The sequence below is a fragment of the Fundulus heteroclitus genome, unplaced genomic scaffold, assembly GCF_011125445.2.
Source record: "Fundulus heteroclitus isolate FHET01 unplaced genomic scaffold, MU-UCD_Fhet_4.1 scaffold_85, whole genome shotgun sequence".
NCBI lineage: Eukaryota > Metazoa > Chordata > Actinopteri > Cyprinodontiformes > Fundulidae > Fundulus > Fundulus heteroclitus.
Genome location: NW_023397307.1, coordinates 1,078,323 through 1,105,108, shown reverse-complemented (window position 1 = coordinate 1,105,108; position 26,786 = coordinate 1,078,323). Strand labels below are relative to the sequence as shown.

General features: G+C 42.5%; 1 protein-coding gene across 2 annotated transcripts; it reads left to right on the top strand.

The window, feature by feature from the left end:
- LOC118562282 (tripartite motif-containing protein 16-like) lies at positions 1 to 24,715 on the top strand. Of its 2 annotated transcripts, none has more exons than XM_036134559.1 (2): positions 1 to 581; positions 16,922 to 18,225. In XM_036134559.1, the coding sequence occupies exons 1-2, from the start codon at positions 41 to 43 to the stop codon at positions 18,043 to 18,045; spliced, it is 1,665 nt and encodes a 554-aa protein (XP_035990452.1). In that variant the 5' UTR covers positions 1 to 40; the 3' UTR covers positions 18,046 to 18,225. The 2 variants fall into 2 exon arrangements, with proteins under 2 accessions (XP_035990452.1, XP_035990453.1); XM_036134560.1 differs by lacking the exon at positions 1 to 581 and adding an exon at positions 23,928 to 24,715 and having other exon boundaries at positions 16,315 to 17,758.
- Positions 24,716 to 26,786: the final 2,071 nt, after the last annotated feature.

Here is a 26,786-nt window from a genome sequence, read left to right as displayed (position 1 = left end):
AGAAGTAAAACTCACACAGTCACTGTGACCGAGAGGAGAAATGGAGCAGAACCAGCTGGACCGAGAAACCTTGTCCTGTTCGATCTGTCTGGATCTACTGAAGGATCCGGTGACTATTCCCTGTGGACACAGCTACTGTATGAAGTGTATTAAAAACTTCTGGGATGGAGAGGATCACAAAGGAATCCACAGCTGCCCTCAGTGCAGGGAGACCTTCACACCGAGGCCCGTTCTGAAGAAAAACACCATGTTAGCAGCTTTAGTGGAGCAGCTGAAGAAGACTGGACTCCAAGCTGCTCCTGCTGATCTCTGCTATGCTGGACCTGAAGATGTGGCCTGTGATTCCTGCTCTGGAAGAAAACTGAAAGCCATCAAGTCCTGTTTAATCTGTCTGGCCTCTTTCTGTGAGAAACACCTTCAGCCTCATTATGATGTGGCTCCACTTAAGAAACACAAGCTGGTGGAGCCCTCCAAGAACCTCCAGGAGAACATCTGCTCTCGTCATGATGAGGTGATGAAGATGTTCTGTCGTACTGATCAGAAGTGTATCTGTCTTATCTGTTTAATGGATGAACATAAAGGCCACGACACAGTGTCAGCTGCAGCAGAAAGGACTGAGAGGCAGAGAGAGCTGGAGGTGAGACGAGAAAACATCCAGCAGAGAATCCAGGACAGAGAGAAAGATGTGAAGCTGCTTCAACAGGAGCTGGAGGCCATCAAGCACTCTGCTGATAAAACAGTGGAGGACAGTGAGAAGATCTTCACTCAGCTGATCCGTCTCATCCAGAAAAGAAGCTCTGATGTGAAGCAGCAGATCAGGTCCAAGCAGGAAACTGAAGGGAGTCGAGTCAAAGAGCTTCAGGAGAAGCTGGAGCAGGAGATCACTGAGCTGAAGAGGAAAGACGCTGAGCTGAAGCAGCTCTCAGACACAGAGGATCACAACCAGTTTCTCCACAACTACCCCTCACTGTCAGCACTCAGTGAGTCTACACACTCATCCAGCCTCAATATCTTACCTCCGTACTTTGAGGATGTGACAGCAGCTGTGTCAGAGCTCAGAGATCAACTACAGGACATCCTGAGAGACACATGGACAAACATCTCACTGAGACTCACTGAGGTGGATGTTTCACTGTCAGAACCAGAACCAAAGAGCAGAGCTGGATTCTTGAGATATTCATGTGAAATCACACTGGATCCAAACACAGCAAACAGTCGTCTGTTACTATCAGAGGGGAACAGGAAGGTGACATTGATGAATCAACCTCAGTCTTATTCTAGTCATCCAGAAAGATTCACTGATTATCTTCAGGTTCTGAGTAGAGAGAGTCTGACTGGACGTTGTTACTGGGAGGTGGAGAGGAGAGAGAGAGTTTATGTAGCAGTCGCATACAAGAATATCAGCAGAGCAGGAGGAGGAAATGAATGTGTATTTGGAGGTAATGACAAATCTTGGGCATTAGATTGTTACCCAGGAAGTTATAAATTTGCTCACAACAACATCAGGACCTCCATCTCAGGTCCTGGTTCCTCCAGAGTAGGAGTGTACCTGGATCACAGAGCAGGTATTCTGTCCTTCTACAGCGTCTCTGAAACCATGACTCTCCTCCACAGAGTCCAGACCACCTTCACTCAGCCGCTACATGCTGGAGTTTTGGTTGTAGGTTCTGCTGAGTTCTGTAAACCCAAATAGACAGAATCCACTGAAGGTTCAGTAAGTTTTATTCTGGTTTTTAAATTTCCAGCAGATTATCTTTCTGATCATTGTTGTTATATGTCTAAACTGCACAGAAATCAATAGTCAGAGATCGTCAGCACTTGTTTTCCTTCAGAATTGATGTTCTGGTTCTGTTGGGTTTGTTCATTTCTCAACATTGTTTTCTAAACCAGCTGATCAGCACCAGAATATTTGCTGTTTTTTCCTCATTGTTGCTTTTAGCAGCAAAAACTGTGAACTCAGCAATAAAATGTCAAATGAATCCCCAGGTTTAAAAAGTGGAACCAGTTCTTTGATCCGGTTCTGGTTTGGACCCTTTTTGTTGAGTCTAGACACACATGAGACAACAAGTATCATCTAAGATTGTAAATTTCTCATCTGAGAATTGTTATATTTTGAATGTTTTATTATGTTTAATCATTAATGTAAATTCTTTTAAGGTAAATAACCTCAAAACAACAAAATCACTGTCATATTCTGGGTTTTGTTTTATGTTTGTTATTTTATTAGTCAGTATACCTTTCTGTCTTGGGTTCTGTCTTGTTTGATTTGTATTATAGCTTGTGTATTTTAGTTTACCCTGGCATATTATTTAGTCTTGGTGGTTATTTATGTTCTTAGTCCTGTCTTAGTAGTAGTTCTGGTTCTCTATTTACCTTATTTAGATTCTGTTCCCTTCCACTAATCCTGTCAGCTCCCTCAGTCACTCCCCCGTCCTTGATGACTTCCACCTGTTCTGATTAATTAGTTGTTCACGCTGCTCACCTGTTCCTCTGCCTATTTATACCTGCCTCAGTTCTCTGCTCCCTGCTAGAACGTCACACGTGTTTCATTTCACCAATCCACTGGTAAGAACCATCCTGCTTTTTTGTATCTGCCTGTGCATCTGGTTGTCTGATCTGTTTTTGAGTCTGCCTCAGTTTTTGTTTTTACCTTGGATGTCTGCTCTGTACATTTTGTGGATTGTTTTTGTCTGCCTGGCAAACCCTTCATCCCCTCAATAAATCCTGTTTAAGCTTACCTCAAGTGTCTAGCTGAATACCGGGTTCATATCCTCCTAAATCATTACAAATCACCACAACTCTAATTAGTATTTCAGTAGAAATGACAATGCAGCTGTACAATATAGTTTTAATTGAAACTTTAAATTTACAGTTTAGCAGCCAAATCTGTAATAAAGAGATATATAATGTGAATTTATGGTATTTGAAATGAAAAACGAAGGAACGGTGAAGCTATCCACATGCATGTTGCCTCAGTGGGAGATGAAGAAAGGAAAACAGGCACTGACCACCAACAACAACAGAACGCAGCGAAAAACTCTCTTCAACTTGTCACTTCAGGTTACAAAAGGATGGATGAACTCTGAGCGTACATCACGAGAAAATGACACTGATGACGTCCGGAAAAAATATACATCAGCTTTGACCGCCGGGGCGACGCACCACATCTTCTCAGGTAGGTTTAATGATTGTAGGCTGGAAGTTTTTTTTTTGGCAATTTTACAAGATTTTATATCGTTAGAAAAGTTGAATGAATTGATCGATTGGTTTTCCCCATTTCATGCTAAGATTCAGCTTGAGAAAATTCAGCTTTTCCAGAAATTTTGAGCAATTTATAAACCTTCCCTTTAATTTCACACTCATAAAACATTATTGTCATCAGGAGAACCCAAACAGGTGCATAATTATATCATTTATACAAATGGAAGATTTCCTTGTCAACTCATTTTAAAGTCGACATTTTGACCCTGTTCCCAATAACTGATTCAGGAAAATAAAATTGTAGGTAGACATGGTAAAAAAAGGTGCATCCACCTGCATAAACTTCTATAAAGAAAGAAAACAAAATGACCTAAAACAACTTTAAATTTGTAAGCATCATCAACAGTTCCGTATGCTACAGATAGTTTTCTCCATGAAAGCAGAGTTAGTTCAAGCTGCAGGTCGTTTTAAATCTTCCAGCTTGGTTTCCTGCATTTACAGTAAGAAAGAAAAAATACTTTAAAAAAAAAAAAAAAATTAAGGTAATAAACTGTTTTCTGTTAATGCTCACATGTTCCTACAGACTTAAATAACACATCCTCTGACGCAACATCAGCATTTCCAGAAAGAAAACATACAGAAAAAAAAGAAGAAAACATAAAAATCTGACCATAAATCCGTAGTGGAGCTAGGCTCTGGAGAAAAGTTCACGGGTTGCGAGAAAACAAACAAATACAATGGCTACATTAAATAACAGAACCAAAACAGGAGCAAATCACTCGCCACACAGCAAATTATCGGGTCCAAAAAGTTCCCAGGAGGGCGAGTACAGTAACACCGTAGAGAAATGTGTGTTGTTGGCTGACTGACAGAGGGAGGGAGCCAGGGAGGCGTGGGCCTGTTCATCTCTTCCTGCGGCAGGTCCGTTTGTGGTCTGCGTGCCAGTGCTCCTGCTGACACTTGATGGAGCAGTACGAGGTGTTCCAGCAGCAGTGGTACATGGCCTCCTCTTCAGTTTTAACACTGCAGACACGAAATACTTGTTACACTAAAATCAAAGGCCGCACTGGTCCCGACTGTGGACACCAGGGTAGGCGGGGCGATACAGAAGAAAAAGCATATCGATAAAAAAGAAATCATATGGGTCAATATCGATAATTTCTTTTAAGTGCAGCCCTGCCCATTGTATTTTAGGTATCTGTACTGTATTTTTAGATACAGTACACACAAACACTGAATTCAAACCCTTGAATACCCATTAATCAACCAACTTTTTACCAAAACTGCAAGTTTTTACTAAAGAAAAAAAGAACGCGTGCTCTCTGAACTCTTTGAAGGGGGGCGGAGCTTTCCTGGGTCTGTGTTGTGATTGGTTGGGAAGATATGATGACTGGAATTTTTTTTTATTTTTATTTTTTGGAATTTTAACCTACATGATAGGCTAGAATGCAAAAGGAAGGAAAAACTTTTTTTTACTTTTTTATTGACCCTTTTTTCTATTATCAATATAAGTCTAATGATCAATATATATTGTTATTGAATTATCGTCCAGCCATAGACCAGGGTGTCAAAACTTTATCTCACGAGAGGGGGAAAGAAAATCCTCAACCCAGCAATTCTCTCAGGAAGTTAAAAAATACAATTTAAAAAGTAATATCAGAACGTTAATGAATTTTATCATAAACTAAGCATGACATATTTTAATTTCACAAATAAAGTACCGTATATCAGTCAAAAAATGCTTAGGCTGCTGGAGGACAACAAGCTTTATTTATCTGACTCTGCTGAGTTCTCCTACTGCTCTCCAATTTACATTGTTTGTTGTTATTTCAGCTTTTAACTTTTTGTTCTGTCATTTTTTCTCTTCATAGAAGGTACACCTGGTCTGGCGTTCTGTTAGCTGTGACATCATCCAGGGGAGGCAGATCATCCACTATCACCATCTAACATAGAAAGTACTCCTGGATCACTGTAAGCTTCTGTGCTTTGTGTCTCTGCTCTGTCTCCTCTAACCCCCAGTGGTTTTGAGGCAGATGAGCGTTCACACTGAGCCTGGTTCTGGTTCTGCTAGAGGTTCTCCTCCCTGTTAAAGGGGAGTTTTCCTCTCCACTGTCGCTTCATGCATGCTCAGTTTGAGGGATTGCTCCAAAGCCATCAACAATGCAGACGACTGTCCACTGTGGCTCTATGCTCTTTCAGGAGGAGTGAATGCTGCTTGGAGAGACTTGATGCAACCTGCTGGGTTTCCTTAGAGAGGAAACTTTCTGACCAACCTGGAGGATCTGATTGAATTTGACTTTAAAAGAGCCTCAAGATGACATGTTGTGAATTGGCGCTTTATAAATAACATTTTATTGAATTGAATTACAACTGCAACAATTTTCACAAGCCTAGAGCGCCCTTTTGCGGCTATAGACTAGTAATGCTTACTGTTGTGTCTACCACTAGGTGGTGTACGAGAAGAGATTGAAAGGAGAAAAGAAGTGGAATGAAAAGATGTACATGATGTTACTGGTGTTAAGAATTAAAAAATATATCTTAGTTGGGGTTACTGAGGAAAGCAAAGTGGTCTCTGTCCCTCCCTGCTCCAGCGTAAGATAAACATTGAGTTTTATTGCTGAGGGGGTGGGTCAGAGAGTTCCTTTGTTCAAAACAGATTATCCCCTCCTCCAAAAAAACATGGGAAGAAATGTGGAGTTCCACACATGGAAGCTGTGAGTGCGAAGTCTAAACTCCAATCTTTTTTCTGCCTGATCTGCTGAAAATGTCAGTCCGAGTCCATCTCAAGGACCACAGACTGATAACAGACTTTTTTTTAAGGTAATTCAGACAATTATTTCTACCAGTATACATCTGACTAAATTTAATGGGATGTGATTTCTCATATTTTTTTCTGTGTCTCCAACTTCTGAGCTTCTAGGCAAATGGATTGGAGCTGGGTAATAACTTCTTAAGGCAGCTGAAAAATATACTACTGTTTCTTAAATTTTTTTTACTATGTAACTGATATGTTCCTTTTAAACATGAGTTTTAATTCTATTATGTCCAGGACCGTATTGCTCATAATTGACAGCAGAAGGTGTATTTTACCATCACAATTATTAGCAGAAAATCCACTGGGGCGGGGATATTTTTCACATTTAGGGTTCTGTGATGCTGCATGCTCACAGCTGCATGCCATAAATTTACAGACTGGGAGTTCTTATCAGCTTTTACGATGTGGGGGCCTCTCGCTAGCATGCACAGTGGTGTTCTGGGTGAGACGTCTTGTTTTTCCACCAAATACTATTCATTGCAGAGTCATGCTTTTTAGGTTACACAAATTAGTTAGGTTATTTCTTATTAGCTCACAAGTATTGAGATTTTTCTATTGTACAATATAACTGTTGCCTGCTAAAACATGTCAGATTTTCACCAGAATTTGCCGTTACCAGGTGTTTTATTCAGGTAACACCCAATGTTTTATCAGTATGTAAGTACCTTGGAACATTCAGCATCTCATAACATCAACTTGCTGTGAGCAAATTAGTTTACTGTCATCATTTCAATGGGTACACTGATCTTACACAACTTTTGAAGGACTTCTTGCAGATCTGTGGTATTATGAAATTGCATTATGTTGTGATCTGAATCCAGGATATAGGGCAGTGTTTTTCATACTTCAATTTAGATAATTATTTGCAGTCAATTGATTCCCTGTGATGACTAATACTATTCTTTGTTAATGTTTTGTAACAAAATTAATTTTGTTCCAAGCAGAGGGATATGACATAAACATTTATATGACATAAACATTTATATGATAACACTGTATCATAAAGTCATATAGATCTTAAACTTTATATCAGCCCTTGGCACAAGTAATTTGGATGAAGGGTTCTTGTGCAGGACCCCACGGAGGTATGTAACTGCGTTGTAAATCAGATAACGCTTGTTTAAACAAAAAGAAACCCCCCACAAAAGACCTTACCCATAGCTCTAAATGTTTGTTCAGTTGACTCCCAAAACAGGCCGGAACCATAAATTAGATTTAGTGGGCAAGTGTCAGACACCACGTATCTGCAATGACAGATTCTCTGTGAGGGGTTCTTGGAAAAAGGCTTAAACAGTTTAAGCAGGACAATAAAGTGAATGTTAAATTAAATAGAAAAACTATATGAACTAGAAAAAAATGGATAAAACGGAGATAAACAGAGGGTAACTTAATGCATATTTAATTTAGTTTAAAATCATTGGTGTGTCAGGTAGGTTGGTTAAGGTTTCAAAGCCACATATATCTGTTAAGTAAACCGGATCAGAATTTGTAACAACTGGATGAAACGATAGGTGAACAAAATGGGGGTTTGCTTTTTCTCTCAGATTAAAAGTAGGAATTTTTTGCAGCACACAGAGTGGACATCTGAAATAATAATAGAGGTTACAGAAATGGTGTGTGTGAAGTGGTGCAATCTATGGCAATTTTTCAATCCAAAAAAGCATTCTGACATTCTTACAGGAAAATGTACTTTGATTTCAGACTAAATTAAGTAATTTTTGATTCCACAGACATGGCGATTCCCACCGGAGGTATTACGTTTTTGTGCAGGCATTCTTTTGTAGGACAATCAGCGTCAGGAAAGAGGAATTGCGATAAAGTGTCTCATTAACTATTACATTTCTAAAATAGGTTTCTCATAGGATGGAGATGGAACAATGGACAGGTGGTAAGGATTAATGGGGATAATTCTAAACACAATTGGCTAAAATTCTGTGCACAAACAAAATTGGACATGGGGTGAAGAAGCTGTGAAGTGTGTTTCTTGTGGGAGTGTTCAGTTAATTTCATTACAGGATATGATTCCATATGACTGAAAGGAGCTTTTCGGAACCGAAGTCAACCTCCGGAATTACAGGTTGCACACAACATTTGATATCTAAACAGTTGTCGTGTAAATTTCAGGAGACATGAAATTAGGAGAGTCCAAGTATGTGAAGGGAGTCCACCAACCCCCAACCTCGAAGGATGCGCGCTGAGGTCACCAACAGACAGATGTGGTGGGCCAGAGGTCAGGGGCCCTTCACATTCCAGGAGCCATGTGTACCAGCAACAGAGGGTTCAAGGGAACAATACCATGCCAGCCTTCGGGTCAGACTGGCTGACTGGAAGGGTTTTCAACTGCCACCCACCCGTGCCATCCAGCAACGAGGGCAGCTCGAGGTGCAGAGCAACCCACGGAGGGGCGGCTGGAAGTTTATTTTGTTTTCGTTTTTTTTATTTTTAATAAAGATTAACATACAGTTCTGTGGAGACTGCGGTTGGAACACTGACTCTTTAAACCATCTTCTTTAAAGGCGAGAAGAAGACATCTCCGAGATGCAAGACATCATGACAACAATTGAATGCATTGTGCAAAAAAGAAAATGAGAGTTTTGTAACCACTGCATATGTCTTATAAGTTTCATATTCATAAGGTGTTAAATGTTAGTATTGTTAGACTCTTGGTTCTGCATTGCATGATAATTTTTTTATTCTGTGGTTTGATCTGAGTGTAGTGCTTTCACAGGTTATCTAAAAAGACATCATGTTAATCTAGGTTAGGACTCTTAAAGTCATATTTAGATCATATAATAGTTTCTGGTAGTTGCACATTTATCTTAGCCTTGCACCTCTCGGATAAAGGTGCTTACTTTTCTTAATTCTAGTAGGTTAGAGATTCAGATAGGTTTAGTAGCTTTTTAGCTTATACTTGGGTTATTTTACATTTAAGGGGAACATTTGAACTTCATTTGATTTCATAAGTCGCCAACAGAGGGGACAGTGGGTTACAGTATTACATCTTACTATACATTTTGTTTAAGGGTTTCAAGACATAACCTTAGTTTAGCCTAGTTATTGGTTTAATCTGATGATCAAAACAGAGGGGTTGTTAAGAATTAAAAAATATATCTTAGTTGGGTTTACTGAGGAAAGCAGAGTGGTGTCTGTCCCTCCCTGCTCCAGAGTAAGATAAACATGGAGTTTTATTGCTGAGGGGGTGGGTCAGAAAGAGGTATCCTTTGTTCAAAACAGATTATCCCCTCCTCCAAAAAACATGGGATGGTCTCACCCTTAAAAAGATGTGTTCAGACTTTTTAAAGATTAGACAGACTTCTCCACCGCGGTGAGAAAACATCTTGTATGGGAATGTACTCTGTCTCCATATTTAATTTCTATGAATTAAATATGCATTTAAACTGTTCTACCTCTCGATCTTCTCACTTGCAACCAAATCCGGAACTGGGAAAGATGGGTTTTCAATAGACATGTAACAGCAAGCCGGTAAAACCCGATCTTCATCACTGGTCTGCTGAACAAGTTCTAAATAAAAGCTGTTAAGAGTTATTAGCCTACATGAGCTTCTACCTCGTCCTGGCTTCCAAACATAACAATTGGCGACCATGACATCTGTACCCATCCCTGCAGTGGAGAACCTGCTGTCCCGTTTTCCATGTGGCGGAAAATGTTTGATAACTACTTAATGGCTATTCATGCTACTGGCAATTCCTGGTCCGATGCTAGACGCTGTGCTCTGCTAATTCATGCACTTGGCTTTGAGGGACGTTTATTTTACACCTTGCCTAACGCCGGCACTTCATACAATGACGGCGTTGGAACTACAGTTTGCACCGAAGGTGAACGTTGTCGTGGCGAGACACCAATTCCGACAGAGAACGCAGAAGGTGGATGAGACTGTGCCTCAATACATGGCTGCTTTACGTGAGTTGGCTATCACATGTGCTTATGAAACCCTGGAGGACGAGATGCTGCGGGATCAGCTGATTGAGAAGTCTTATGAACCGGAGGTAAGAATCAGGCTTTTACTGGAATGTTCGTTAATGCTGGACAGCACTGTCACGCTGGCCTGTCAAGTGTAACACGCTCTTTAGTCGTCCAAACTCCTCAGCGGAGCTACTGCTGTTCACACGGTTGCCCAGCGCGGACCTGCTCAATGCAAGGAAAAAAACGGCAAGCTGTTTCTAAAAATAGCCACACGCGTACTGCGCGGTAGACAGTGCGCACCTGTTACCGCTGTGGATTGACAAATCAGCTGACGAATGCAAGAAGCTGCCCTGCAGCCGCGGCAAGATGCAACAGCTGTGGTAAGACTGGACACTTTTCTAAAGTTTGCCACTCAGCTAAACAAGTCGAGGAAGTAATGCCTGAAGTGGTTGTGCTCATGTTAACTGCAAATGAAGTTAACACTACTGATAGACTGTTTTGCAATGTGAACATTAAAGCTGCGTCGGGTGAGTCTGCTGATTATGAATTACTGATTGATACAGGATCATCTGTTCCTATCATACTAGAGACTCTGTACAACAGACATTTTCCTGAGTGTCATCTCTCTGCACCTCAGGTGAAACTAGTCACTTACTTGAAGGAGGATATTCCTGTAATAGATTAGATTAAACTTTATTGTCATTACACAGGTACAGGTACAAGGCAACGAAATGCAGTTTAGGTCTAACCAGAAGTGCAATAGCAGCAAGTGCAGGATAAACAATGGTTCCATAAGTACAGGGTAATAGGATGTTTGGAAGCAACAGTTACCCTTCACGACAACGCTGCTTCTGCTTCTTTGTATGTAGTTAAAGGAGCATCTGCATTACTCGGAATGGATCTGATAAAAGCACTGAAATGGACATTTAGCTCCCATTCAATCCGTGCTCCAACCACTGAACATGCTTCTTCTGCTGCACCTGTGTTGTTGACAAAAACAGACTCTGCTTCTATTGGCTGTGTTGCTGGGTTTGTGCACAAAGTTAAAGTACGTGAGGATGCAGTTCCAGTTCGGCAAAAACTTTGCCGTCTTCCCTTTCCAGTATGAGACGCTGTGTCAGAGCAACTGGATTTGCTGTTAAAGGAGGGAATTATCGAACGCATTGATGCTTCTCCCTGGATTTCACCTATTGTGGTCACAACAAGGAAAGAGGGCACACCAAGATTGTGCGTTGACTTGAGGGAACCTAATAAAGCAATCGTTGCCGACAGTCACCCTTTGCCCCACATGGATGAGCTTTTAAGTTAGCTCAGGGGTGCCAGTGTTTTTTCCACCATAGATCTGGCATATGCATACCATCAACTCCTGTTACATGAGAACAGTAGGGATCTCACGGCTTTTATTACACACAAAGGACTTTTCCGTTACTGTCGTGTTCCCTACGGGTTGGCCTCTGCTCCTTCTGCATTCCACAAAATTATGGGAACTGTGCTTAAAGGACTGCCTGGTGTGCACAATTACTTGGATGATGTAATTGTCACATTAGTGGAACCAATGCGGGCTGTGCTGAGAGAAGCTGCTGAGTCTGGTTTTGTATGGACTGAAAGGGCTGATCAAAGCTTTAGGGAATTAAAAGACCTTTTAATGAACAGTCCTGTTCTGGCTCTTTTTGACCCATCCCTTCCAACCATTGTCACCACAGACGCTTCAGATTACGGCCTGGGTGGTGTGTTGACCCAAATACACCGAGATGATGTTGAACAAACTGTAGCATTTGCATCTCGTACGCTGACCTCTGCAGAACGGAAATACTCCACAGTGGAAAAGGAGGCTCTTGCTTGTGTGTGGGCCATGGAAAAAAGGAGGTCTTATCTCTGGGGCCGACGTTTCATGCTAAGGACTGATCATCAAGCACTGACGACATTACTTGCTACCAAAGGCATTGGGCGTGCTGCAATGAGAGTCGCACGCTGGTCTGCACATTTACTGTGCTTCACCTTTAATTTTAATACAGGCCTGGATCACAAAATCAGGCTGCAGACTGTTTGTCATGGTTGCTGCTCCCTATGGACTCTACTCCTATAGCGTACCGCGAGCGAGCTATTTTTAGAAACGTAACGTCACGATGACGTCACATCACGTGGTACGCAGTAGGGCAAGTTTGCATAGTCCGCCGCTGTTTCGCTGTAAAAGAGACGTGCGTTACCCTTGGTTTTACTCGGTAAACGACTGCTTTTTCCAAATCTAAGACCATGGTTTTTAAACTATGGAACGTGCAACAGCGACTCGAGGTACGCTGATCGGCCGCATATGAAGGATGTTTTCTTCAAGACTGCCAAGGAGAAATGTGTGCGCTGGGTTCACCGGTGCGGTCGGCCTACACAACAGTTCAACCCGGAAAAAGTTACCAAATTCACCTACATATGTAGCAAGCATTTTGTTGGAGGAAAGGGCCCAACCGAAGAACATCCTGACCCAATTCCAGCGACATCAAGTAGTGAACAGGTAAGAGTATTTTGGTGGCCGACATATTAATAATAAAGCGCCTGCTACCATGATAGCATATAGGCTATCATGGTAGCAGGCACTAACATGATACCCTGCTACCAGGATAGCTTACTCAAAAACATTTCAAATAAGACAAACATTAAACATATACCGATCCCTGGACGGTGATTACAAACAAAAAAACGGCCGACGACGCCATGACCGCCGCGCAGGAAAAAAAACCCAAAGCTTACCGTTCGATCAACTCGGCCCGTTTTCCGGTCTTTTTAAGCCCTCGACACTCAAGCCATCGTTTGAGCTGAAGGTTGGTGTGTTCTTCCACAGTGCGACCAGTAAACCGTGCGCCTGGGACATCGTCTTGGGAAAGTTTAACGGCTGTATAGTCGGTCATATCGCTGTTTCTGTTGCGCGTATAATAGCTGGTTGCTACGGGCGTTCTCTACCTGTATGTCCTACCTAAGCGGCAAAAGGGGCGTTGCTCTTGAGACGGTGACGTCACGTGCGCGGTACGCTATTGATGAACCTGACATGGTTGCAGCCGTGGTGTCGGCTCTGTCTGTTGCTGAGTTCACTTCTGCTTCCTCACAATGCCATGAACTCACACTTCTCCGTGGACAGATAGAGAAAGGCTGGCCAAAGTGCAAGAAGGATGTGGACCCTGTCTTAATACCATACTTCCACATCACAAATGAACTTTCTGCATCTCAGGATCTGGTCATGAGAGGTTAACATCGATACATCGTTCCTGTTGCTTTACGTGCTACTGTCATTCACACATGAAACACATCAAGGCGTTGTACGCACAAAACAGAGACTTTGTGATCTCTACTGGTGGCCCCAGATGGACAAAATGGTTCAGTCTGTTATTTCTTCATGTACGACTTGCCAAATGAACGACAAATCTGCTCAAACTGCTCCTGCTCCTCTACAGCCTATTGAACTGCCGAACAGACCGTGGGAGAAAGTTGCTCTGGACATTGTGGGTCCCTTTGAAACTGCTGCTTCTTCATGTAGATTCGCTATAACATTAGTGGACTATTACGGTAAATGGCCAGAAGTAGCATTTGCTCACGCTTTAACGACTGATGTTGTTATCACATTTCTGCACTCTATTTTCAGCAGAGAGGGGAACCCTGATTACATAGTCACTGATGATGGGCCACAATTTCTTACCAGCTCTTTTGCAGATTTTCTCAGAGAGAGGGGAATATCTCATCTTCGTACAAGTGTGTACCATCCACAGTGCAATGGTGCTGTGAAAGATGGAATAGAGTTCTTAAGGAGACATTCGTAACTGCTGAACACATGCAGAAAGTCTGGAAAACCACAGTGACTGATTTCCTACAAAACGATAGAGCAACGCCACATAACACAACTGGAATATCTCCATCAGAACTACTGCACAACAGGAGGAATGAAAACAAAAGTGAATGTCTTTCCGGGTTCAGAGAAAAGCAGAAAATGCACTACTGTACGAGAAACAGTTAAACAGAAACAAGAGAGGTCTAAACAGTATACTGACAAGCACCGTGGAGCTAAGACACCAACATTCAAACCTGGAGATATGGTGAGGGTAAGAAGACCTCATCATGTTCGCAAAGGCTCATCTAGATTTACTCCACCGCTGTGTTGAAAAGCAGATTGGAGGAAGTACTTATGTACTCAGTGACAATAAAAGGTGGAATGCTGCCAGACTTTCACGATACTCTGCAGGTGTTCCATGTAAAAATGACAGAACCAGAAAAGAGTGACCTAGGGGTTCAAAGGAAAAGTGTTAGAACTGCTGCTCAACCAGTGTGGTTCAAGGACTTTCAAACAAGCTAAAAATGAGTAAATGAGTATATAAATGAGTGTGTGTTACATGTTGTAGGTACAGGTGAACCAATTCTCATGGTACAAAATGTTTCAAACACCTGGATTTTATTTTTCAATGGCTACATTTGGTAATTATGTTTTATAGTAACTTCAAGTGTTAAAAGTACAGGGTTGCTGAATATATTTGGTTGGCTTTGTTGGCTTAAGTAACCACCTGCTTTGATTTCAGCTAAAGTTCTACTTATGACATACAAACTGTTAAATGAGGTTGATGTTCAGTCTTGGGTACATGCAAGCTTTTCAAGTAAGAGGGGAATGTTGTGTCTACCACTAGGTGGTGTACGAGTTGAGAATGAAAGGAGAGGAGAAGTGGAATGAAAAAATGTACAAGATGTTACTGGTCTGCTGAACGAGTTCTAAATAAAAGCTGTTAAGAGCTATTTGCCTACGTGAGCTTCAACCTCGTCCTGGCTTCCAAACATAACATTTACCATTACCATTTAAAATTGATATACAAGTTGCACCTGACTATAAGTCGGAGGATCTGTCAATCTAGGTAAAAAAGTGTGACTTATAGTCCAATAAATATTAAAGTTAGTCAGATTCTGTGATAGCAATATAGTGAGCAGTGCAGATCCAAAGCTTTAAAGGCTGTTTTGTCCATTAGCATCTAGTTTGCTAATTCTTTCGGGCTCGATTGAAGGAAACATAAAAAAAGATAGTTTAGAATTTGGTTTAGGATGTTAATGCACCAAAATCACCTTTAAAGTGAAAGTTACTTGGTAGATTGGGTATTTACCGTGAAATCCAGGGTGAGCAGAATGCCTTGGTATTAAAATACTTTGTGTTGACTCTAATGCTATTTTAATTTGATGGTAGTAGTTTTGTTTTAATTACCAGTGATAGAGGATAAATCGGCACGTCTGATATCTGTCAAAAGATGTAAGTATTCTCTAAATATGGGCCGCTTTCCGATAAGTAAAATGTCCGGCGATGTTGTACTACTTGTGTGACTGCATTAGTCCAAACACTCCCTGAATGCAGTACAATGGCAGGTCAATGCTAAAGCCAACATGTCTACGGTCTGGGCTTTCACATTTGAACCAAGTATGGGTACCATACCCATCCCCGACATCTGGGAGTCGGTACCGGTATTTAACGGTGCCCATCTGCATGGTCACCTCTTCTGTGCTCTGGGGTTGGAGAGCTGCCTTTCAGCACCTGGAGGCGGGTGTAGCCTCTTTCCCCTGCAGGTTATGGCAGAATGTAAAGCTCAGAGTCTAAAGCGGTATAAAGGCCAGTCATCATCATTAACCAGGAAATATTTGATCCCTGAGAATGCATTTCCTCCTAATTCTCCCTCATCCAAGGTCTTCCAACAGTGCCAATGCATCCTCAGCATTACGCATGAGTGTGTTTGACCGTTTACAGCAATTTATTGCTGCACACCTTTTCACAATAATCTGGTAATCTATGGAACACGTCACCCTGGTAATAATTGGGGAAAGTGATGGTAGAAAACTCTAAGATGTTCTGTGGACTTAACAAATTTAAGTTGGCTTATGGGCATTTTTATGTGATTTATTTAAAGGTCCTTTTGTGATTTTGAAAGCTTATGATGAAGTTGATCTATGATTAAAGTCTGATATGGAGTGAAATTAAATGTCTGAGAGGAATCATGACGCAGTTTGGCTGCAACTCAACACAATTGGCATCTGTGTTGCCAATTTCCTCCGTCTCTAAAATGAGTATAAGCCTGGGTCAGAGCTGCTGTGAGGACCAAAAACATTTTCTCCTCAAGTTTTTTTTTTTTTTTTCATAGATCTGAATTTTGCATGGAAAGGGGGATTCACACGTTTCAGGCCCATTTTGTGTGTACGCAAGCTTTATAAATGCGACCTCTGCTCCTTATTCTGCAGACTGTAAAACCTGATAACCCTCCCTGTTCTTCCTGCTCTCAGACACACCTTGAAGCTGGTGGAGGAACATCTGCTGGAGGTGAAAGCTGATTGGCTGCAGCCTCTCTGCTCTGACACGTGATTCGTAGATCAGAGCTCAGAGCTGATTCTGTTTTCAGGAAATGAAACTCACACAGTCACTGTGACCGAGAGGAGAAATGGAGCAGAACCAGCTGGACCGAGAAACCTTGTCCTGTTCGATCTGTCAGGATCTACTGAAGGATCCGGTGACTATTCCCTGTGGACACAGCTACTGTATGAAGTGTATTAAAAACTTCTGGGATGGAGAGGATCACAAAGGAATCCACAGCTGCCCTCAGTGCAGGGAGACCTTCACACCGAGGCCCGTTCTGAAGAAAAGCACCATGTTAGCAGCTTTAGTGGAGCAGCTGAAGAAGACTGGACTCCAAGCTGCTCCTGCTGATCTCTGCTATGCTGGACCTGAAGATGTGGCCTGTGATTTCTGCTCTGGAAGAAAACTGAAAGCCATCAAGTCCTGTTTAGTCTGTCTGGCCTCTTACTGTGAGAAACACCTTCAGCCTCATTATGATTCAGCTGCATTTAAGAAACACATGCTGGTGGAGCCCTCCAAGAACCTCCAGGAGAACATCTGCTCTCGTCATGATGAGGTGATGAAGATGTTCTGTCGTACTGATCAGAAGTGTATCTGTTATCTCTGCCCTGAGGATGAACCTAAAGGCCACGACACAGTGTCAGCTGCAGCAGAAAGGACTGAGAGGCAGAGAGAGCTGGAGGTGAGACGAGAAAACATCCAGCAGAGAATCCAGGACAGAGAGAAAGATGTGAAGCTGCTTCAACAGGAGCTGGAGGCCATCAAGCACTCTGCTGATAAAACAGTGGAGGACAGTGAGAAGATCTTCACTCAGCTGATCCGTCTCATCCAGAAAAGAAGCTCTGATGTGAAGCAGCAGATCAGATCCCAGCAGGAAACTGAAGGGAGTCGAGTCAAAGAGCTTCAGGAGAAGCTGGAGCAGGAGATCACTGAGCTGAAGAGGAAAGACGCTGAGCTGAAGCAGCTCTCAGACACAGAGGATCACAACCAGTTTCTCCACAACTACCCCTCACTGTCAGCACTCAGTGAGTCTACACACTCATCCAGCATCAAGATCCGTCCTCTGAGCTACTTTGAGGATGTGACAGCAGCTGTGTCAGAGCTCAGAGATCAACTACAGGACATCCTGAGAGACGCATGGACAAACATCTCACTGAGACTCACTGAGGTGGATGTTTCACTGTCAGAACCAGAACCAAAGAGCAGAGCTGGATTCTTGAGATATTCATGTGAAATCACACTGGATCCAAACACAGCACACAGTCGTCTGTTACTATCAGAGGGAAACAGGAAGGTGACAGTGATGAATAAATCTCAGTCTTATTCTAGTCATCCAGACAGATTCACTGGTTGGTTTCAGGTTCTGAGTAGAGAGAGTCTGACTGGACGTTGTTACTGGGAGGTGGAGTGGAGAGGGATGCAAGCTTCTGTAGCAGTCGCATACAAGAATATCAGCAAAACAGGAATGGGGAATGAATATGGATTTGGATATAATGACAAATCTTGGGCATTAAATTGTTCCCAAGGAGGTTATAAATTTGGTCACAACAACATCTGGACCTCCATCTCAGGTCCTGGTTCCTCCAGAGTAGGAGTGTACCTGGATCACAGAGCAGGTATTCTGTCCTTCTACAGCGTCTCTGAAACCATGACTCTCCTCCACAGAGTCCAGACCACCTTCACTCAGCCGCTACATGCTGGAGTTTGGGTTTATTCTGGAGGTTCTGCTGAGTTCTGTAAACCCAAATAGACAGAATCCACTGAAGGTTCAGTGAGTTTGATTCTGGTTTTTAAATCTCCAGCAGATTATTTTCTTGATCGTTGTTGTTTTGTCTAAACTGCACAGAAATCAATATTCAGAGATTATCAGCACTTGTTTTCCTTCAGAATTGATGTTCTGGTTCTGTTGGCTTTGTTCATTTCTCAACATTGTTTTCTAAACCAGCTGATCAGCTCCAGAATATTTGCTGTTTTTCCTCCTTGTTGCTTTTAGCAGCAAAAACTGTGAACTCAGCAATAAAATGTCAAATGATTCCCAGGTTTAAAAAGTGGAACCAGTTCTTTGAGCCGGTTCTTGTTTGGACCCGTTTTGTTGAGTCCAGACACACATGAGACAACAAATATCATCTAATTTTGTAATTTTCTCATCTGATAATTATCATATTTTGAATGTTTTATTATGTTTAATCATTAATTTAAATTTTTTAAGGTAAATAACCTCAAAACAACAAAATCACCACAACTCTGATTAGTATTTCAGTAAAAATGACAATGCAGCTGTACAATATAGTTTTATTTGAAACTTAAAATTTACAGGATGTGTTTAGCAGCAAAATCTGTAATAAAGAGAGAAATGTGAATTTATGGTATTTTATTGAATGAGATGTTACAGATTTATACCACAATTATGACCTAAATCTAATATTTTTGATTACATGTTTTCAATAAATAAAGCCTTTAAGTATTAAAGTGAATCATTGTTTCTAACCACTGAGTCACTTTATTTTTCTGTTGGCATTAAACAGTTTTTTGAACATAATCTTTCACATATTTAGGGTTCCAAGCCCGCAGTGCAGGCGAACGGCTATGCCGTTCGTCTGCTCTGTGAGCAGAGAACACTATTGTTTTTCGTGTGTTTTTAAATTATTTATTATTATTATTGATGTCACTTTGTTTATTGGATGATTCTGCAAAATAAAGGGAATTGGAACACCCTTCGTTTCCCAGCTAGTTTTCGCGCTACATGGCTACAAAGGTTAAACCTTTCTTGTTAAACTCCTCCTTCATTTTTTGTGCAATCTGTGCAAAACTTTATATATAATCGTGTCATGGACAAATAAAAAAAGTTAACACGGCGGATTTTTGAATTTTGACTTTTTCGAAAAGTAACGCTAAAATTAGTGATTGTTAGCTAGCTAGCTCTAAATGTAATTTCTGATTATTCTAAAACCATAACAGATTTTGACATGTCCTTCATAACCCATGGTCCAAATACGATTTTGCACATGTCACCCGCGTTTGAGGATCGTCCATCACTAGGGGGCGCTGTGATGTCAAGAAATCTACTACGCAAGAATGGCTGATCGGATTTTTACAAAACCTTCTTCATTCCCTTCCAGACATTGCCCTTAACTAAAGTATTAAATATAATATTTATTGAAACAAGTGGGCGGGGCCTATTTCCAAAAGTGTGAAAAAAACGTTGAAAACTTCAAAAAATTACCAAAAATCAATTTCGTGGTGTAACGATTTCAGATTTTCAGGATGTATTCCTTGAATAAGGTGTAACAATTCTCTCACAGTTTGTGAAATGCAAAAAGCGATGTATTTTCGACAAATAGTTTTTAATCCCAATAAAAGTGGCCACTATTTGTAAAGCATATTCAGACTAAACGTAGAATTCAGTTTGATAAATATCCAGGCGATTTTGAACTATTTAAAAGACATTGAAATTCAAATGTCCAAGACTATAAAGTTTAATATTTTTTTTCTCTGAAACGCTTTTTTCAATGGGCATTTAAAAAAAACACACAGTTAGATAAACCACTCTCCGAGATTCATGAATATTTTCAGAAGTTTAGAGCAAACCGTTGATTTTTAACGAATTTATGAATTTTATGATCTGTTCACAGCTCTCACCATCCTGAGCTCTGAGTCTCCAGAGCTGCGAACAGGGCGGCCATTTTGCCCATATTTGGGCAGATCACCGGAAGTGACTGTAATAGAGTGGTTTGTTGCCCCTAGTGGTAGAAATGCAGATATACCTGTTCTAGGTATAGTTCTTAGTAGGCCAACTTATTAGCGTTAAGTTAGCAAGAAAGCTGTACTGAGTGGCTGTCTGTTTTCCCTGCGTTCCACCATTAAAAAAGACTTCGTCTCCACATTCCCTCTGCTAACTTCTTCCGACCCCAGAATATCACAACTGGCGACGAGGATTTTAAAGATTTCCACAGCGTGACAGAAGTGAGCCGGTCAAAGGACTTTGTACGGAAGTAAGGGAAACAACCGTATGATATTTTTTTTCGAAGCTACAAGATTTAGCATCGAGAAGCTAATATGGCTATGCATGTGGGTCGTGTGGTTGAATATGATGAATCTAAGGAGGATTTTGAGTCATATTTGGAGCGTTTGGAACAATGGATGTTGGCTAATGATGTTCCGGATGAGAAGATTGTTTGCACTTTTCTCTCTGTGATCGGAGCAGATACATATGGGCTGCTAAAGAATCTTGTGTCTCCGAAAGTACCGAGCACGATGGAGTATGCAGCGCTAACTGCAGTGTTACGAGCACACTATAAGCCAACACCAGTGGTGATAGCTGAGCGTTTTCGATTCCAAAAACGTAACCAAAAGGAGGGGGAACCAGTATCAGATTACGTTGTTGCCCTGAGGCAGTTATCAGCCACATGTAATTTTGGACAATATTTGGATGAGGCGCTGAGAGATCGTTTTGTCAGTGGGCTGCGCTCGGATGCTGCACAGCGCAAGCTACTGACAGAAAAAGATCTTACCTTTTCACGTGCGTGTGAGATTGCCGTGAACATGGAACTTGCTTCAAAAAATACTATGGAGTTTTCTGGACACCATGATACTCACCAAGTTAATGCACTGAAAAATGTTCCAACTTTTTCCAAGAGAGGATGGAAAGGCCAGAACTCAAAAGAGGGACAGATCTCAAAAGAGGAAAAAAAATAAAAATAAGAGCTGGATGGGGTCTAAAAAAGATACAGCAACAAAGCAGCCGTGCTATCGGTGTGGTGGAAAACATACGGCACGCGACTGCAGATTTAGGAATGAACAATGTCATGTTTGTGCAAAAATAGGACACATTGCTCGTGCTTGCAGGAATAAAAAAAGCAGACAACAAACTCAGTATGTGGAAACGGACACCGAGTCATCAAACAGAAATGATGAAGCTGAACTTTTTGGAGTTTATTCAGTGTACTCTGTCGCTTCCACTGAAAAAGGTTACACAGTGGATGTTTTACTGGGAGACAAAAACACCACCATGTTGCTGGACACAGGATCAGCAGTTTCAGTGATAAGTGACAAGTATTACCAGTCACATCTCACCCAGTTCCCTATAAAACCGGTTGGGTTAAAGTTGAAGTCTTACTCAGGCCAAAGCATCGCTGTTCGTGGATGTATAGTGGTACCTGTACAGTATGGAACACAAAAGAGTACTTTACCACTGATTATTGTTCAGGGAAACAGGCCATCCCTGATTGGACGAAACTGGTTAAAGAAACTACAGCTAAACTGGGAACAGATTTTTACAGTACACAAGGTACTAGTGCAAAAAGATGCAAAACCAGGATTACAGGAAGTGATCCTACGCCATCAGGCAGTGTTTTCAGAGGACCAAGGCTGCATTAAAGGATTTAAGGCCAAAATTCGTATTAAGCCAAACACTACACCAGTTTTCTGTAAAGCTCGCCCGGTTCCTTATGCACTAAAGGAAGCGGTAGAAAAAGAGTTGGACAGATTGGAAAGGGTGAAAGTGATTTCAAAGGTCGAGAAAAGTGAGTGGGCATCTCCCATTGTTACGGTGCCCAAAACTGACAAAACCATTAGGATCTGTGGTGACTACAAGGTCAGCATAAATCAGTGCATTGAAGAGAAATGTTATCCATTGCCTAATGCTGAAGACCTTTTTGCTACTTTGGCAGGAGGAACATCATTCAGTAAACTTGACCTTTCTCATGCCTACCAGCAGCTGGAGTTAGATGAAGAGTCAGAGAAGTATCTGGTTATCAACACCCACAAAGGTCTGTACAAGTACAGTCGCCTCAGCTATGGCGTATCCAGTGCTCCTGCTCTTTTTCAGTCGGTGATGGATCAGATTTTCCAAGGGATGGATCATGTGACATGTTTTCTGGATGATATTCTCATCACTGCTTCATCGGAGAGGGAACATCTACAGAGGTTGGAAGAAGTTCTCACACGCCTGGAGAAGCATGGTGTGAGAGTTAAGCTTGCAAAGTGTCGTTTTCTTCAGAGCAGTGTGGAATATTTGGGACACAGGATTGACAAGGATGGACTGCACCCCATGGAGGAAAAGGTTGCAGCCATAACAAACGCACCAGAACCAACAAATGTCACTGAACTGAAGTCTTTTTTGGGTCTTCTAAATTACTACAGTCGATTTCTAAACAATCCATCTACCATCCTTCAGCCTCTCCACAACCTGTTGAGAAAAGATGAAACATGGATTTGGACTACAGCTTGTACACAAGCATTTGAAGATGCAAAAAGACTACTGCTGCAGAACAAAGTGTTGGTGCATTATAGCACACACCTGCCATTGAAATTAGCCTGTGATGCATCACCTTATGGGGTTGGTGCAGTCATTTCTCATATCTTGGAAAACGGAGAGGAAAGGCCAGTGGCATTTGCATCAAGAACGTTAACCGATGCTGAGCGGAAGTATGCCCAAATAGAGAAAGAGGCTCTTGCTATCATTTTTGGAGTCAAGAAATTCCACAAATATCTGTACGGAAGGAAATTCACACTCATAACAGATCACAAGCCATTGTTGGCTATACTGGGACCAAAGTCAGCGGTGCCAACACTTGCTGCTTTGAGGATGCAACGCTGGGCTCTTATTCTAATGGCATATAGCTATGACATTGAATATAGAAGATCAGCTGACCATGCCAATGCGGATGCGTTGTCACGTTTACCGCGGAACTCACCAGACAACACCGCAGAAGAAGAAAGCATCTTCTACTTCTCTCATGTGGAAGAATTACCAGTATTAGCAAAAGACATTGAGAAAGCAACTATGAAAGATCTGCTTCTTAGCAGAGTATGGAGCTACACCATGAATGGGTGGCCAAATTATGTTCAGGATGAAACACTTAAACCATATTTCATTCGCAGACATGAACTGTCAGCAGAACAAGGATGTGTTCTTTGGGGACAACGTGTTGTCATTCCACCAAGTTACCGACAGAAGGTGCTGAAAGACCTGCATCATGAACATCCAGGCATATGTCGTATGAAAGCTCTCGCCCGCAGTTACCTGTGGTGGCCAGGGTGTGATGGTGACATACATGAACTGGTCCAAAGCTGTCAAATCTGTCAAGCTGTGCAGAAGTTGCCAGGGGTTGCACCACTCCATCCGTGGAAGTGGCCAGAAAGAGCATGGCAACGGATTCACATTGATTTTGCTGAAAGGGACAAACAGTATTTCTTAGTGGTCATTGACAGTCATTCAAAATGGTTGGAAGTTTTCCCGATGACATCTATCACATCACAGAATACCATTGAAATCTTGAGAAGGTTATTCTCTGCATATGGGCTTCCAGAAGAACTTGTTTCAGACAATGGACCTCAGCTGGTGTCACAAGAATTCCGCCAGTTTTTGGAGTTAAATGGAATCCGTCACACAGCTGTTCCGGCATATCACCCTGCATCAAATGGAGCAGCAGAGAGGTCAGTACAAATCCTGAAACGATCTTTGATGAAAAATGTACTGGAGGCAGATGGGAAGGCCACATTGCCACTCAGTCATCGCTTGGCAAACTTCCTGATCATGTATCGCAGTACACCGCACACTGTGACAGGTTGCACACCAGCAGAGTTATTCCTGAAACGTCAGATCCGAACCCGTTTCAGTCTTCTCAAACCTGAACTTGCTCAACACATTAAACAGAAGCAGTTCAAGCAAAAGCGACATCATGATCGCAGAGCTCCATTCTTACGTGTTTTTTCTGAAGGAGAGACTGTTCGTGTCCGAAACTTCAGAGGAGGATTTGTGAAGTGGACTTGTGGAACAGTTCTGAAGAAGTTGGGAAGCGTCACTTATCGGATACAAGACGGACAGAGAACGCGCACCATACATGTTGACCACATGTTACCATGGAAACAAGCTGTGGAGAAATCTCCAGTTATGTTTTCCCCAGTGCTCGTAGAGGAACCTGAAGAGATCAGAGACTGTTTTGTGCCAGGAAGTCCGAGAGGAACACTAACAGAACCACCGTTACCTGCTGCATCACCTGGGCAGACAACAGAAGAACCTTCAGTATCAACCCCTAAAACAACCCAAAGCCCATCAGCGGAGCGCAGATACCCGGTGCGGCACAGAGTTCCTCCAAAGAGACTGAATCTTTGAAAATGTGTATTGTATGATTAGTTACTGCTAGTTGATTTTTGAAGTAATAAGGCAGTAAGTACAGTTAAATTGTTAAATTCTTAGTAAGGCAGTAGGAAATTTTATTTGCTGTTGTTATGCATCTTTCCCTACTATTTAGTTGCAGTAGAAATCTAAAAGGGGAGGAATGTAATAGAGTGGTTTGTTGCCCCTAGTGGTAGAAATGCAGATATACCTGTTCTAGGTATAGTTCTTAGTAGGCCAACTTATTAGCGTTAAGTTAGCAAGAAAGCTGTACTGAGTGGCTGTCTGTTTTCCCTGCGTTCCACCATTAAAAAAGACTTCGTCTCCACATTCCCTCTGCTAACTTCTTCCGACCCCAGAATATCACAGTGACGTTCCATCCCGTGCTGTTTCTAAGCGGAGCAGAAACTTGATAACCTGACAACAGCCAGCTGCATGTCTCGCTCCGCCTAGCTCCACTCACATACATCTGGGACACCGCTCATTCAAAGTGATTTCCCCAACCAAATTTATGGTCTGGCCAATCAGGACGCAGGGCGGGTGTTTCCTGGATGTGACGTAGTGGAGAAGTTACCGTGAGATTCCAACAACAATGGCGGCTCGCATCGAGGAAGCAAGCGTTGCATTGATGCTGCTATTTCTTCTGTGTTGTCCAATCTATCTGATATTGTTTCATTAAAAGAACATCAGAGAACGCCTCTGAAGGCTTTTGTTGGTGGAAACCATGTTTTCGCCCTTCTCCCGACCGGATTTGACAAGTTTTGTTTTCCGGGGCGCGTCCACGGACGCGCAGCGCGGACGCGCCCCGGAGCGGTTAGCGGTTAGCGCTAACCATATAAGGAGGCCTTTAGTCCTCAACGCGGTCGGCCCGGGATCGACTCCGACCCGCGGCGCTTCTCCGCCTGTCTTCCCCCCTCTTCCTGTCAGCTCACTGTCAATAAAATGCGTGCCACTAGAGCCGCAAACACATAAAAAAAAATAAAAATAAAAAGTTTTTTTTTTCCTGTGTCGGTCTCATCAGCGTCACGGGTTAGCTTCGGTGTGAGTGGTTGAAATAGCACGTCGATAAAGATGACAGACAAGTGGCTTATCCAATCATATGCAAGGAGTTTTGATAAGGCCCAGCCTTCAGTAAAGGCAATTCCTATCGCGGTGTCCCAGATGTATGTGAGTGGAGCTAGGCGGAGCGAAACATGCAGCTGGCTGTTGTCAGGTTAGAAACTTGAAGAGGGAGGAATAGACCAGTTCATTGTTATTGTTTTGATGCGGGTTTTTCGCGCATGCGCGCCGGACTGGTAGGCAAAAGGCGAACACAATGGCGGACGCAAACAGAGAAACTGACGAGTTCTCCGCGTATTTTTCTTCTTTAGATAACGTACTACAAGATCGTTTTAAGAGTAAGTTGATGGTTGATGGTATCAGATTGCCAGATCCACACAGCAAAAGCCTTAAGGGACGGAGTGAGTCTGTGAAATGCTGGCCAAGTGCTCCGTACCGCGACGTACAGCTGCCTTATAAACACGGCTGGCCAGTACACACGAGAGAGCACGAAAGCCATGAAATCACTGGACGGCTACAATTATTTTAAATCGGGAAAAAGGCTCCAGCAACGCCCGCAACGCCATTAGGGATTAAGCGGTCAGAAAATGGATGGATGGATGTTGTTCACACATGTTTGTGCAACAGCACAAAGCGGCGTCGGACACAGACCGCGTCTCAGCAGAGGCCCGGTAGGTTAAAAAAAAAAACATTTTTCACTACGGATTATTTAGGTGTTTTTGTCTTGTTAAAATGGGTGGTGGTGTCGGCGACATTGCAGCGTAAACACAGAAATACTAGCGCCCGTGAACGGGGGCGTAATAGCAGCAGCAGCTGCTGTAGCCGCTACTGCGGCTAGCAGCAGCAGCTTCTCCGGCCCGTGTAGTGTTTACGCAGCAGCTGCTGGCTGCTGCTGCCGCAGCCCGTGATCGGGCGGAGCAGCCGCTGCCTGCTCCGCCGCTATTGTCTGAAGCAGCTGCAGCCGCTGCTGCTTGGCTGCTGCTGCTACCGCTTCTCCGGCCCGTGTAGTGTTTACGCAGCAGCCGCTGCCTGCTCCGCCGCCGTTGCTGCTTCAGACAACGGCTGCTGCTGCTACCGCTTCTCTGGCCCGTGTAGCGATCGCCACCTCCCCTCCGCCGCTATTTAAGTAGAACAATTACTAGAGCAGAATTAAGTTGTATTTACCGGAGATGAAGTGTAGACTGCACATTCTGTCGTAGTGTGATGCCCCCCAGTCCATTGGGAGTGTCTGCCTGCGCTCTTTTCATTGAAAATATCCATTTCTTTCTTCGTCCTTCCTCCTTCGGTAAACGACAGAAACGTACATCCAACGA

Bases quoted from the DNA above. Each gene is read 5' to 3' on its own strand.
- LOC118562282 (XM_036134559.1), top strand. From the start codon at position 41: ATGGAGCAGAACCAGCTGGACCGAGAAACCTTGTCCTGTTCGATCTGT. The intron at 582-16,921 runs GCCACGACACAG...ATGAACCTAAAG, and splicing joins TTTAATGGATGAACATAAAG to GCCACGACACAGTGTCAGCT.